Genomic DNA, 13233 nt, shown 5'->3' with positions numbered 1-13233 from the left:
CTGTGGCAAATACCCCTGGAATTAGGTCTTTTTGTCGGAATTGATAAGTGGTAAAGAGGCCAAAAGCCATGTCTCTCACACAGTCAGTTTCCCTATATGTACATGTGTTCAGAATTGGAACGTTTATCGATTTTTAGAGCGTGGCATATAACATATGCTTCCGTGAATAACTTCAGAGATTACTTTGAAAGCAAGCTGTCGTAAAAACCCTAAAGCAGTTAATCTTACCTGAGACTTTTGATTTGGGGTTGCCCTATTTTGATCCTTTTTCATCGTTACCGGACAATATGCCCGTCCTTAATACTAGTACTGAATACTAGATAGTTTTAACTGTTAATTACATTAACAGTGAACCAACCAGAGCCTGGATACAATAATATCTACTGATGGATAGCTCATCATTGTGGAACATTGCACTCAAACAACCTTTCATTACAATGTCATATTTCCGATCTTTAGAGTACACGGAATGGATGATAGTGAGTGAATTTGGTTTTTAACCGCTTTTAGCAACATTCCAGCAATATCATGGCAGGGGTCAACAGACATGGGTTTCGCACACATTGTGCTAATGTAGGGAACTAAACCCATGCCTTTAGCGTGACGAGCGAACCCGTAAGCCACAATTCTACCCCACCGCACAGTACACGGAATGAACCTGTGTCCTGTCTGTGACATTAAGATTTAAATTTGCATGTACACTGAACTCCATGTCAGTGTCAGACGATCTATGATAAGTATTATGTTGCACAAGCAAATTCCCCGATCACTATCAGACAGTTGAAGATATAGGACGAGTCTGCGTTTACATACCTTAAATCAGTCGCTACTGACGCCATGGCAGCAGGTGCGGTGAATGTCCTCCTTTGTACCTTGTGCATTGCGCTATCCCAGGGGCTAACAGACTTCCCCTTCAGAAACACCTCACTCTCTTGGAGTGACCGAGTGGATGATCTGGTCGGTCGTCTCTCCCTAGAAGAGATCCAGTATCAGATGGCGAGGGGTGGAGCGGCTAAAGATGGGACACCTGCTATCCCCCGACTGGGTATCAAGCCATACTCTTGGAACACAGAATGTCTGAGAGGTGACGCGGAGGCAGGCAATGCTACAGGATTTCCCCAAGCTCTAGGTCTTGCTGCTTCGTTTAGGTATGTCTAATGTTTTTAAGGCAATGTGTGTAAAGCAAGTGATCAGAAATACTTGGTAGCTGCACTTACTAACAAATATCTTACACTTGTCTTTGCAGTAAAATGAATATTTTCAAGGCAATGTGTGCAAAGAGCTTTAAACACCTCTACAAATACTTTCCATGTGGTGTCGTTCCGTCAGTAATGACAAATTGTCCTCAAGGCAGTTGACTGATAGTATGTGTGTATGTGCGTGTGCATGTGGGTGGCTAAGGGTGTGTGTGTGGGGGGGGGAGGGGGGGACGAAGGGAAGAGACAATGTTCTTGGTACCAATGGCATATGCTGCAGAGACTGTAGCCATAAAGGAATACTTTAGGTGTATAGACAGTCGTCTTTTCATTCTAAGTTGCACATGCAATGCTAATCGTTACTTATATTCTGCTGTTATATCAAAAGGGATTATAATGCAATAATACACCTCCATGTACTTCAGTGTGTGGATTACACGATGCCATTTAGAAAGTGGTCAAATGCAACATATGTCATATTTGGGATTTCACTTTCTCAGTAAAGTACAAATTCTAGTATTCTTTTGGTTGAGTCCCATCCGGGATTCGAACCCGCCCCTCAGAGTCTGGCACCTAATCGCCAGCACACAAAGTCAGCCGCCTAACCGCGACTTCCACAAAAATGAAAGTCGGACAACTGGTAGTCTAGACTGCGTACTTTGTGTACGGCCGAAAGCTATGATTACACGAAGCACACACGATTTGGTGCCAACTTATAACCAGTGAGTCTTTCAACACAATTGATAGTGAAGGACTGGAAATTTCGAACCCAGAAAACAGATATTAACTCACAAGTTTGATGGCTACTTTTACCTGACTTCAATCACCATCAAAAAGGCATTGGACAAGTGTCCTATTGTGCACTCAACGGAACGGATGCTGTGCAACATATGACATCACACGCAAACACATGTGCACAAATACACTCACATTGACTCATACATCATCCCCCACAACCCACTTTTATTTATTTTATTTATTTATTTTGGGATGTACACAATGTCTTCGTTGTTTCAGCCCTCTTCTGGTTTTCCAAATAGCAGAGGCAACTGGAGTAGAAGTCAGGGCTAAATTCAATAACTTCAGTGGAGATGGCGTGTATGGAACACACAAGGGCGTAAGCTGTTTCAGTCCTGTTATCAACATTGTCAGGGACCCCAGGTGGGGCAGAATCCAAGTGAGTAGTAGACACGGAAAAGTATCAACGGTTAACGTAGAAAGTGTGAACGTTTGTCGAAAAGCTCATATGTGGATATTTTTTATAAGAACTGCTTTATAATTTTATTACAAAGATAGTGATAGATTGTATTTAGTTTTACGCCACTCTTAGCAATATTCCAGCAATATCACGGCGGGAGACACCAGAAAAAGGGGTTCACACATTGTACCCATGTGGGGAATCGAACCCGGGTCTCCGACGTGACGAACCACTAGACTACCCCACCGCCCTATATTACACTGACTTGTACATATCTGGAAATCAGTGTAATTAACGATGTATTCAAATAGAACGAATAAGGTGCCTGTATCATTTCTGAAGTCAAACCTAAATATCTTTTCAAAGACTGGAGAAATGCAATACACACGTTTAACCTCAATTAGATCTTTGCAACTTCTGTACTATTACTTCGCCAGTTAGCCAGTTCAATAATCAATGCACAGAATGCGGACAGGATTTTGTACACTTTCGAGAATTTAGTTTGAGTCTGATGTCTATTATGAATCAATATATATACTTTCTTAATGGATACCTGATTTTAATATTTTCAGCGGACTTCCTTTTTATTCATTCATTTATAGGAAACATACGGTGAAGATCCTTTCCTGACCAGTATTCTAGCAACTAGCTTCATCCAAGGACTACAGGGCAACGACACGCGCTATGTGCGCGCAAACGCCGGATGTAAACACTTTACAGCTTATGACGGACCAGAAGATATACCCATCAGCAGACTAAAGTTTGATGCCAAGGTAAAGCCACCATCACGTAGCATCTGACCAAACTGACAGTGTATGTCAAATTCAAGAATGAAATTCAGGCTCTAAATTCGTTTTGCACCCAATATATTGTAGTTTATTGCACACTCAGGTAAGCGAGCGTGACCTTCGAACGACCTTCCTTCCGGCGTTCAGAGCCTGTGTCAATGCTGGAACATACAGCATCATGTGTAGCTACAACAGGTAAATTACGCAATAAATTAAGGATTAAACATTATCATGCTAAGCTAAAATTATTTAAGGACAATACAGTGGCCACTTAAGATGAAATATGATATGATAAGAAAGGAAACAAAAGCAAATACCAGCTTAAATTCGTATTATGAAAGAAAAAACACCCAGAACATAATTATGAAATTAAAACCGATGATAGTACAGAAGAAGAGAATAATCTCCCGGCTTCATTCAACGTATGTAAAACGTATGTAAATTATATATTCAAAGTTAATCATACAGCATGAATGGCGTGCCGACGTGTGCCAGTAAACAACTCCTCAACGACATCCTGCGAGAGGAATGGGGTTTCACAGGTTACGTCGTCAGCGACGAGAACGCAATTGAGAACGTTCAGCGTGGTCACCACTACGCCGATAACTATGTGGACGTCGCTGCTGACTGTGTAAACGCTGGATGCAACTTAGAATTAGCAGGGCCGGAGGACAACCTTGCATACTTTTCAATTGGTAATGGCATTTGACATAAATGTTTATATTATGATATATCGTGTCGTATATCGTACTAAGATGGCATTGTACTAGGATTGCATTACATATTACAAATAATAAAACACATACTAATATAGTATTTATTTAACGCTGTTTGGTAGCACAAATAGGACTAATTAGCATCGTTTGTTTTTCTTTCCACAAGTATCAAATGCGCAGCGAACTCTTATCTTTGCTCTTGAAAGAACTACTTCGCCTAGCTGTCTCACTATCATATTGTGCATCACACATTTAATTACCTTCCAGTTGATGCAATAAGTCAAGGCAAGCTTACAGAGGGAAAGGTCAGAGACATGGTTAAACCCTTGTTCTATACCCGCATGAGGTTAGGCGAGTTTGATCCCCCGGAAATGAACCCCTATTCAAAACTTGACCTCTCTGTCATCGAAAGCGAGGCTCACCAGATGCTTGCGATCGACGCAGCCATGAAGACCTTCGTATTGTTGAAGAACGAAGGCCCGGTATTACCATTGAAGCAAGACACGTTTGACAGGATTGCTGTGAGTATAGCAAAAGTACAATAATATTTTGCTGATAAGCACATGAACATATACTTTATTCCGTTTGTCAATGATAAGATACAAATTACATATTTTCCCCTTATTCCCACACACAACCATTGTTGGTCTGTTATAACTTGCTATATTCGGGCAGAAATGCGACTACGAGAGTCTATTTAATGTGTTAGGGACAAAGTTTGTCTACTACTTATGCTGCCAAAACAACAAAATAATCAACTATTCTGCCCCCACTCAATGACAGTGCTTTCAATGTCTTTGCTAACACCAATGAGTGTGCATTTAATACAGACATTCGAATTTCGTGTTACAGTGTAAATATGTAGGGCCTTTTCAAATAAGCAATACTGTTGCACTAATACAGCATACATCATGACACTTGTGTACTCGAGATTTTACTATCAACTAGTGCTGGGAAATTATAGGTAACTAGTTCCTTGATATGTGTCTGAAGTATTGCTCAGTAAATATTTGAACTAAAATCGGTCCGAAATTATGTGTTTAAGATGTAATGTTTTGTGAGTCATATCAGTCGAGATATGATTTGAAACGTCCTATGATGCACATTAATTATGAATCATCTGACGGTAAAATAGACACTGACTGTAGTACTATGGAAGTATATCATATCTGATCATCAACGTGATGACATGATGGATCTGACATGATGGATCTGACATGATGGATCTGACATGATGGATCACAATGGCTAATTATATTTACAACCGCCTTGAAAGAAAATGCGGTTGGCAAAAGAGGGAAAAACTTTCTTCATTTTATAATCCTTCTAAAAAGCTTCGACTGTTACTTTTGTCTTCCCAGATTGTTGGACCCATAGCCAGTTATTTCCATCTGTTGCGTGGGGACTATGCTCATCTGACATTTCAGTATTATTTCTCTCTCTCGAAGTTATATTTGAATGTTTTTTGTACAAATGATGATTTAGCAGCCATTGTGTTAAATGTAAACAGTAAACAACATACATTTTACATTAATATTTAATGGCTAGGAAAGCTCTCGATGTGAATGAAAAGAAATTATGAAAAAGATATTTAAACTTTCTGCAAACACCTTTTGCAACCTGTCTTTTGTTTGATTCCGGCTGTGACATATTTTTTCAGGTTGTTGGGCCGATGGCAAATAATTCATATCTTTTGTTTGGAAATTATGCGCCTAATACAGTCCCCAAATTTGTACAAACACCTCTGCAAGGACTTCATAAACTGGCCCAGTCTGTCAACTACGCATCCGGATGCAACGACACTGCCTGTAAACAGTATGATGCCGTGTCCATCAAGACGGCCGTTGCCATGACAGAAGTTATATTTGTATGTCTTGGAACAGGTAGGTCGGACCATCATGACGTTCAACAGAGCTACTGTTACTGAGACACTGACCCGAAATGTCGATCTGGCTGATACATGTCACCGTTTCCCACTTGTGTAGATCGATGATCTTGCTGCTGATCACTGAATTGTCTTCCAGACTCGATTATTTACAGATAATATATCTGGAATATTGCTGAATGTGGTGTTAAACAACAGACAAACCTGAAAAGTTTCCGTCACCTACCACCAAAGTCTGACTCGATTACTGTAATGGTAGTTAGTTTGCAAATATTTACTCGTGCACTGGTTCGCTTGCTTACTTCAGGGCGGACGATTGAATCCGAGAGCAGAGATCGCTACAACATCAGTCTCCCCGGCTATCAACTGCAGCTGCTTCAAGACGTGGCTGCAAACAGTAGGCATCTAATGTTATCCTTCATATTCCTTGAGATTAAAACTTTCTCACATCACATAGTTTGTCTGTAAGTACAGTCTGCATAACATATTTTCTAGGTCCTAACATACTGATCTTGAACAAATGCAAAAAGTAACGTAAAAGTTATTTCTGTGATGCATTTGTTCTCACGAATGCCCTATGCGTCCTCCACGACTGATGCTGTTATTACGACTTTGACCTACTAAAGAAAGGCAGGTCGTACCATATGAGCAGTTTTCATATCTTTTATGCGTCTATGTATGTTTGACATGGCTATTGTTGTGGTGTCTGCAGGAAATGGGACCCCCGTAATTCTCCTACTGTTCAACGCCGGAGCCCTAAACATGACCTGGGCAGATCAAAGCGCCGACATCGCCGCGATCATGGAATGTTTCTTCCCAGCACAGGCAACAGGGGAGGCACTGAGGCGTGTGATGATTAACGAAGGTCCAGGTTCGAATCCTGCTGGTAGACTACCGGCTACATGGCCCGCCTCAGAGGATCAGGTTAGGATATGGGTGTACCGGATGACGTGCAAAGTCTCTTTGACTGGCATTTTAAATGCTGGGATGTGCAATATGTAACAAACGTAATGGATATAGCTTCTTTCTGCTACTGAGTACAATTCGATACAGATACTTGCATCGTTGTCACGTTGGCATGAGAAAACCAAAATAAGTACTGAAGCGTGGCATTCAAGAAATAAAAACAGTTGTTTCTTAAGTTTCTTTAATAGTGACCCGCTATATTTCTTACACACCCGTGGGTGAGAACACCGAAATCTGGTATCACACTATGTGTGAGATAGATTTCTCATCTCATGATTGGCTGTTCCATGGTGATGAGTTAAGGTCAAATTATGACATACATATTTCCTGATTCATTGATAAGTTACTTCACCTAAACAGCAACATGTTCCTCGTGCCCCAAACCCCCTTCACATGTGTTATTTTCACTACTGAAAGTCTAAACAGGTCTTTAAACAATGAAACACACGGAATAAATATAGCATGAACCTAGCTATTTCCTTTATTTAAACGTTTGATTCTAGTCATGAATTCTAAATGGCTCGAACAATCAGTGATATCTGTGTAAACAATTATGTTATCAATGTTATCAAATGATATCGACACACGTCCTTTCTGTTTAATCGAACATGTACAAGGAATATTCACAATTTACATAAAAGTCATTGCTTTTAGGGACCGTTCATAATTTATCACTAGGGGAGGGGGGGGGCGATGAGGTTTGCTCCTCATAGGCATGCTATGTACAAAAACACCTCCCCCCCCTCCGGTGATAAATTATGGACGGCCCCTATAGATATTTTCCCGACACATGGTAAGTCCATGTCTACATAGCATACACGATGTAATCAACTCCCATTTCACACTGACAACTGCGTAAAGTCCTTAACATTTCAAACGGTAGTTTCTGGCTCGGGAAAATGACCGGGTTGCATCCCAGCGAAAAGATGTCCCCCCCTTGATAGTGAAAGTAATCTCAGCAATGTCACATTCAAACACCTAATTACACACACTCAGTAATTCTGGCTCCGGTACATAGGATGACCCGTGAAGGTCCTGGGGTAGAATAGGCCTTCAGCAACCCATGCTTGGCAAAAACGGCTAATGGGATCGGGTGGTCAGGCACGCTTACCTGGTTGACACCTGTCATCGGCTCCCAATGGCGAAGATCGATGCTCATGTTGTTGGTCACTGGATTGTCTGATCCATGCTCGATTATTTACAGACCGCCGTCATATGGCTGGATAAACTTAACTCACTCACTCACTCCGGTACATATGATAACTTGGGGTAAACTATTACACAAGTACAGATTCCTTATGTGCAGAGATATTCAAAACAATTTTCTGATGACAACAACCTGCAAATGATGAGTGTTAATCAATTTTCTGTGATCCTTTCTAGTTGCATTATCACTATTGCCTTCAGGATGCAAGGATGTTTTAGAAACGTTTTGGTAGAGGGTCATTAGTGATTAGGAAGCCAAGTGACGTCACTCATTCATAGCGTTGTGTTCTGTATTATTGCGCAGCTACCATGAGAAAATGTGACATTTGAATCTATTCGACCATGATTTGGTGCGATTTTATGGCGTGCAAGAGACTACTGTATTCGTGTCTATCAGATACCGTTTTCACGTTTAAAAATGCTTTTGCACCTTAAATACGTTTTGAAACAATTCGTTGTAACATAAATCATATCTGACAAACAGTCGTTAGTAATCTGTATGGGTGGTTTTCAACGTTCAAGAACACGAATTGCTTGACTTGACTTACTTTTTATGGCTGTTAGATTACTTCTTACCTTATTTTGCTAGACCTTAACAGTAGTAAGAATGTGTTTCAACCGTTTTCCTAGATCTTCAACATCACCGACTATTCAATGGAAGGGAAGACGTATCGCTACTTCAAAGGAGATCCTCTGTACCCTTACGGCTATGGGTTGTCCTACACTCAGTTTAGTTACGTCTTTCTGGAGAGCCCAATAACAATTACCGCGGGACAAGATCTTCATGGTATGGCCACCGTCTTCAACACCGGGAATATTGATGGAGATGAGGTTTGTTTACTCCTCGAACTCACTTTCGATGCATCCCTGGTTCATTGAGTCTTACCAGTGAACTAATTATTCAACTGATTTTCCTTTCATGTGAGGTTCATTTCAACATTTTTTCGTTGGTTGGAGTTGGTTGGTGGGCCACATAGACTCATGTTTCAGAAATTGCTGTATATATTAATATAAGAATTAGTTACCATTAGTATGTATCTGCTGCTGAACAGTATATTTCATCCAGGTAATACAAGTCTACATCCAGTGGATGAATGCTACCCAACCCACTCCCAAGTTACAACTGGCCTGGTTCGACCGAGTCACAATCCCTGCCAATAGAGAGATGAACGTTAATTTCACCGTTTCTGTTCAAAGTATGGCAATATGGGTGGATAGCACAGGCTGGGCAGTGGAGGAGGGTAAGTGAGTGAGTGAGCGAGTGAGTGAGTTTAGTTTTACGTCGCACTTAGCAATATTCCAGCTATATGGCGACGGTCTGTAAATAATCGAGTCTGGACCAGACAATCCAGTGATCAATAACATGAACATCGATGACATGTGTCAACCAAGTCAGCTAGTCTGACCACCCGATCCCGTTAGTCGCCTCTTACGACAAGCATAGTCACCTTTTATGGCAAGCGTGGGTTGCTGAAGGCCTATTCTACCCCGGGACCTTCACGGGTCAGGAGGGTAAGTAGTTTACTAAGTAATTTCTCTCCGTGTTGAATGAATAGTACGTTTAAAAGCGTCATAGCCATGTTCACATTTGTACGAAGGTTATGGATGGGTTCAACTTAATAAATCGATAACAACCAATGCTCCTCGATGACTCGACTGCTGAATGGAAAGGACCAAATTAGTCACTGTCTTTTTGCTCATAACCTGTCACTGGATTGTCTGATCAAGACAGGCATATTCCCTATTGCTTGACATGATAGTGACGTTCAAGGGCACAACCTTCCAAATGTGAAATTGTTTATCCTACACAGTATTATTGAAATGGATCACAGACCCACCAGGGATAATCCTAGGTACCCATTTCAATGATGTATGTTATCTTTTAAATGAAGGTATACTTATCTGTGTTAACTTGACAAAGTTTGATTTGCAGGACAGATGACGCTTTATGTTGGAGGTCAACAGCCAAACCAGAAGAAGCAGACAAGGTCCAACGTTCTCCACACTAACTTCAACATCGTGGGGTCAAAATTTTTAGGACGATATTGAATGTTTTACATTGCCTTGTGTGTTTACATATAACGCAAAAGTGATAGACACCACCTGATTCTGTATGATGTGTAAGTCAAGGCTTGTAATAAAAAAAAAGCCCCTTCAATATTGGAAATGATTTGTCGTAAATCCAGTGACGCTAGTTATACGTATCAGTAAACAGTGTATTTATATGTGAAAGGATAAATCACTACCCAAGTTGCAGACAGAATCCAAACGGTATGAGGACCAACTGAGATAATATATGATGTATGAACTTTGTGCGAACTAGTGACCTGATCAGGATCTGATCTGGATCACTTAGGTCAAGACCATTTCCACACAAAAATATCAGGATATGTAGAAACAGCGGGAATTTGAGAGAAAATGCCTCTCCGTTCTTGAAAGAACTGGCAAGGAAATTTTGAATTTGAAGCATCACAAAGTCAACAAGAAGACATACTCATCAATATCCCCCATAAAGCCAAAATATATACTCTTATGAATATGCCTACAAATAATGATTTTATGTGCCAAGTTTGGTGTAGAACTAGAGCGCGATTTTACAGTTTTGCCTCGGAAAAGAATACTTCCACCAATTTGTGTCAAAACCTTTGAGGCAACATGGAAAAAACTATACTTTATTCAGAATTCCAAAACTACCAAAAGGCACCAATGCACTACAGACCTATAGATATATAGAGTTTAGTGAAGAATCAGTGAACGCTTTTAGAGCACCTCAAGCAATTTTAGGCTGTCAAATTCGTTGCCATGGAAACATACGGGTTTTTTTTTTTAAATTATTTTATTCGGAATTCCAAAACTGCCAAATGGCACCACTACACCGCCAGATCTATCGACATGTCATGATTGGTGAAGAAACAATGAGCGGTTTTAGAGTCCTGCTCCAGAAAAGAGTACTACCACCAGTTTCTGACTAAGTCAAACTTGTTGCCATGGAAACACAAACAATGCTTTATTTAGAAATCCAAAACTACCACCAGTAGACTACCTATGTGCCATGTTTGATGAAATATAGTCAACAGTTTGAAGATTTTGCTCCGGAATAGAAAAAAATGTGCACGGACACACGAACGCGCGGGCGGAGTCCCTTTTCACACGGGGATAAACAAATTGGCTGTGATATGCTGTGGAGTGGAAATTGGGCATATGAATTACAAGAGTCTTTCTGTGGCATATGCTCTTGAAAGCAGACCTTTTTGACGTTAATGAAAAGTGGTAAAGAGGCCAAAAGCAGTTTCTCCTACAGTGCCGGTCTTCTTAGATGTGCTGTATTGGTAAGTTTTAATATTTATCGATACTATCGTATGGCATGTGTTTCCATGGAAAATAACAGAGAAGATTACTTTGAAACCATGTTGTCAAACATAAACCAACGATCAAAACCTTCTGTCCAAATACAAAAAAAATCTGTTGGTTAAGGAATTCAGTCTTATCTGTGACGTTTGGATTTGGGTTGCTCTCATTCTGTAATCACGCCATGTTACAATATGACCGTCCTTAACAGAATACTGGTTTCTGTAGTTGGTTCTAGATAGATTTTAGGTAATAGCATTACATTGAGAGGGAACCAACAACTCTCAGGGTACAGTATATGTGCACTGTTGAACCCATCACTGTGGAACCATTGACTCACACAGTCTTTTATTTCAGTGTCAAAAAGCAATCATTCTCAGTATAGAGCAACATATTGGGACTCCCCTTAATAATGCCTCAAAAAATATCAAAAGTACACGGAATGGAGTTCTGACAATGTGGGATAAATATCATGTCACTATCAGACGGTGTAAGATATAGGTCGAGTCTGCGTCTGCCTCTAATGACGCCATTGGAACAGGTGCTGTCCAGGACATTTCTACCAACATATTTGCGTGAAAATACAACCGTACTAATATTTTTGTGACATGTTTGACCAAAGTCAGCGTGTAACATTATATTATGCAAAATGGTGGGCTAACAATGACGTGACAATAAGATTTAGATGACTAATTTTACCTGGTTTCATTCGCCATCAGAAATAGATAAAACATTCAGGTGTTGGATTGTGTGTGCGCGCGTGTGCACAGAGAGAGATATGTAAAAATACTCCCACATTGTCTCTCTCTCTCTCACACACACACACACACACACACACACACACACGCGCGCGCGGGCGCGCCCACACACACACATGAATCTAACAAGTTTCATTTATTTATATCTGGAATCGGACAAGTTATGATTATGTTCTCTAAATGAAACGTTTCTTGACTGTTTCTGTACTCTTTTGGTCTTTCAAATAGCGGAGGCAACTGCGGTAGAGGTCAGGGCTAAATTCAACAACTACAGTGGGCATGGCATCTTTGGAGATGGGAGTGAGCTGTTTTAGTTTTGTCATCAAAACTGTCAGGGACCCGTGGTGGGACAGGAATCAGGTAAGTGGTTGATGTGGAAAAGTATAAACTTTTTTAATACTCACATGCCTGTAATGTTCTTAAGAATTAGAATTAGACCATTACACTGTACTATTATTTGGCCATTTAGGAAGTTCAATGAACTGATACCAATATTAACATATCCTGACCCGATTTTATAATTTTGTATTCTGAGATAAATGCGCAAAGATCGTTTGTACAAATCAGTCAACGTTGATGGCAAATCACTACGTTTTGGTAATTATTTAGATATTTTCTTCAGTAACATAGTCAGCCACCTAATCGCCAGCACACAAAGTCAGCCACCTAGCCAGCCCAGCCAACGCGACTTCCACAAAAATGGAAGCCGGACAACTGGTAGCCTAGACTGCATACTTTGTGGGATCCTCTGATAAGTGTAAATTGGCACGGCTCCCACGGACGAAAGGTATGATTGCACTATGCCATTTAGGAAGTATGCAACATATGTCATATTTGGGCGATTAGGTGCCTGACTCTGAGGGTGCGGGTTAGAATCCCGGATGGGACTCAACCAAAAAAGGTTGTAGAATTACTAAGAAAGTGAAATCCCAAATATGACATATGTTGCTGATAGACTGCCGGCTCCATAGTCTGCTTCCGAAGAGGATTAAGCTAGGATACGCGTGAGTTTTGTATTTTCGATACATGTGATATCGAAAGATGTGCCAAGGTTCTTAGAGTGGTATTTACGATGTTCGGATGTACAATATTTAACAAACTTTATGGATACAGATTCGTGCACTTTTGACACGGAGGCACGAGCAAATGATAATGTGTATGGACATGTTGCA

At 40.5% G+C, this 13233-nt stretch overlaps 1 protein-coding gene across 1 annotated transcript; it reads left to right on the top strand.

The window, feature by feature from the left end:
* The first annotated feature begins 822 nt into the window (after positions 1-822).
* LOC137286124 (uncharacterized) lies at positions 823-10113 on the top strand. The gene is made up of 12 exons (XM_067817787.1): positions 823-1148; positions 2214-2373; positions 2997-3167; positions 3286-3377; positions 3651-3877; positions 4166-4419; positions 5559-5781; positions 6091-6180; positions 6496-6707; positions 8586-8786; positions 9022-9196; positions 9889-10113. Exons 1-12 carry the CDS (start codon positions 838-840, stop codon positions 10002-10004), a joined length of 2232 nt encoding a protein of 743 aa, XP_067673888.1. The 5' UTR covers positions 823-837; the 3' UTR covers positions 10005-10113.
* Positions 10114-13233: the final 3120 nt, after the last annotated feature.

This window comes from Haliotis asinina, chromosome 6 (assembly GCF_037392515.1).
Source record: "Haliotis asinina isolate JCU_RB_2024 chromosome 6, JCU_Hal_asi_v2, whole genome shotgun sequence".
Lineage (NCBI taxonomy): Eukaryota > Metazoa > Mollusca > Gastropoda > Lepetellida > Haliotidae > Haliotis > Haliotis asinina.
Note: the sequence above shows the minus strand (reverse complement) of the source record. Positions and strands in the feature narration are given on the sequence as shown.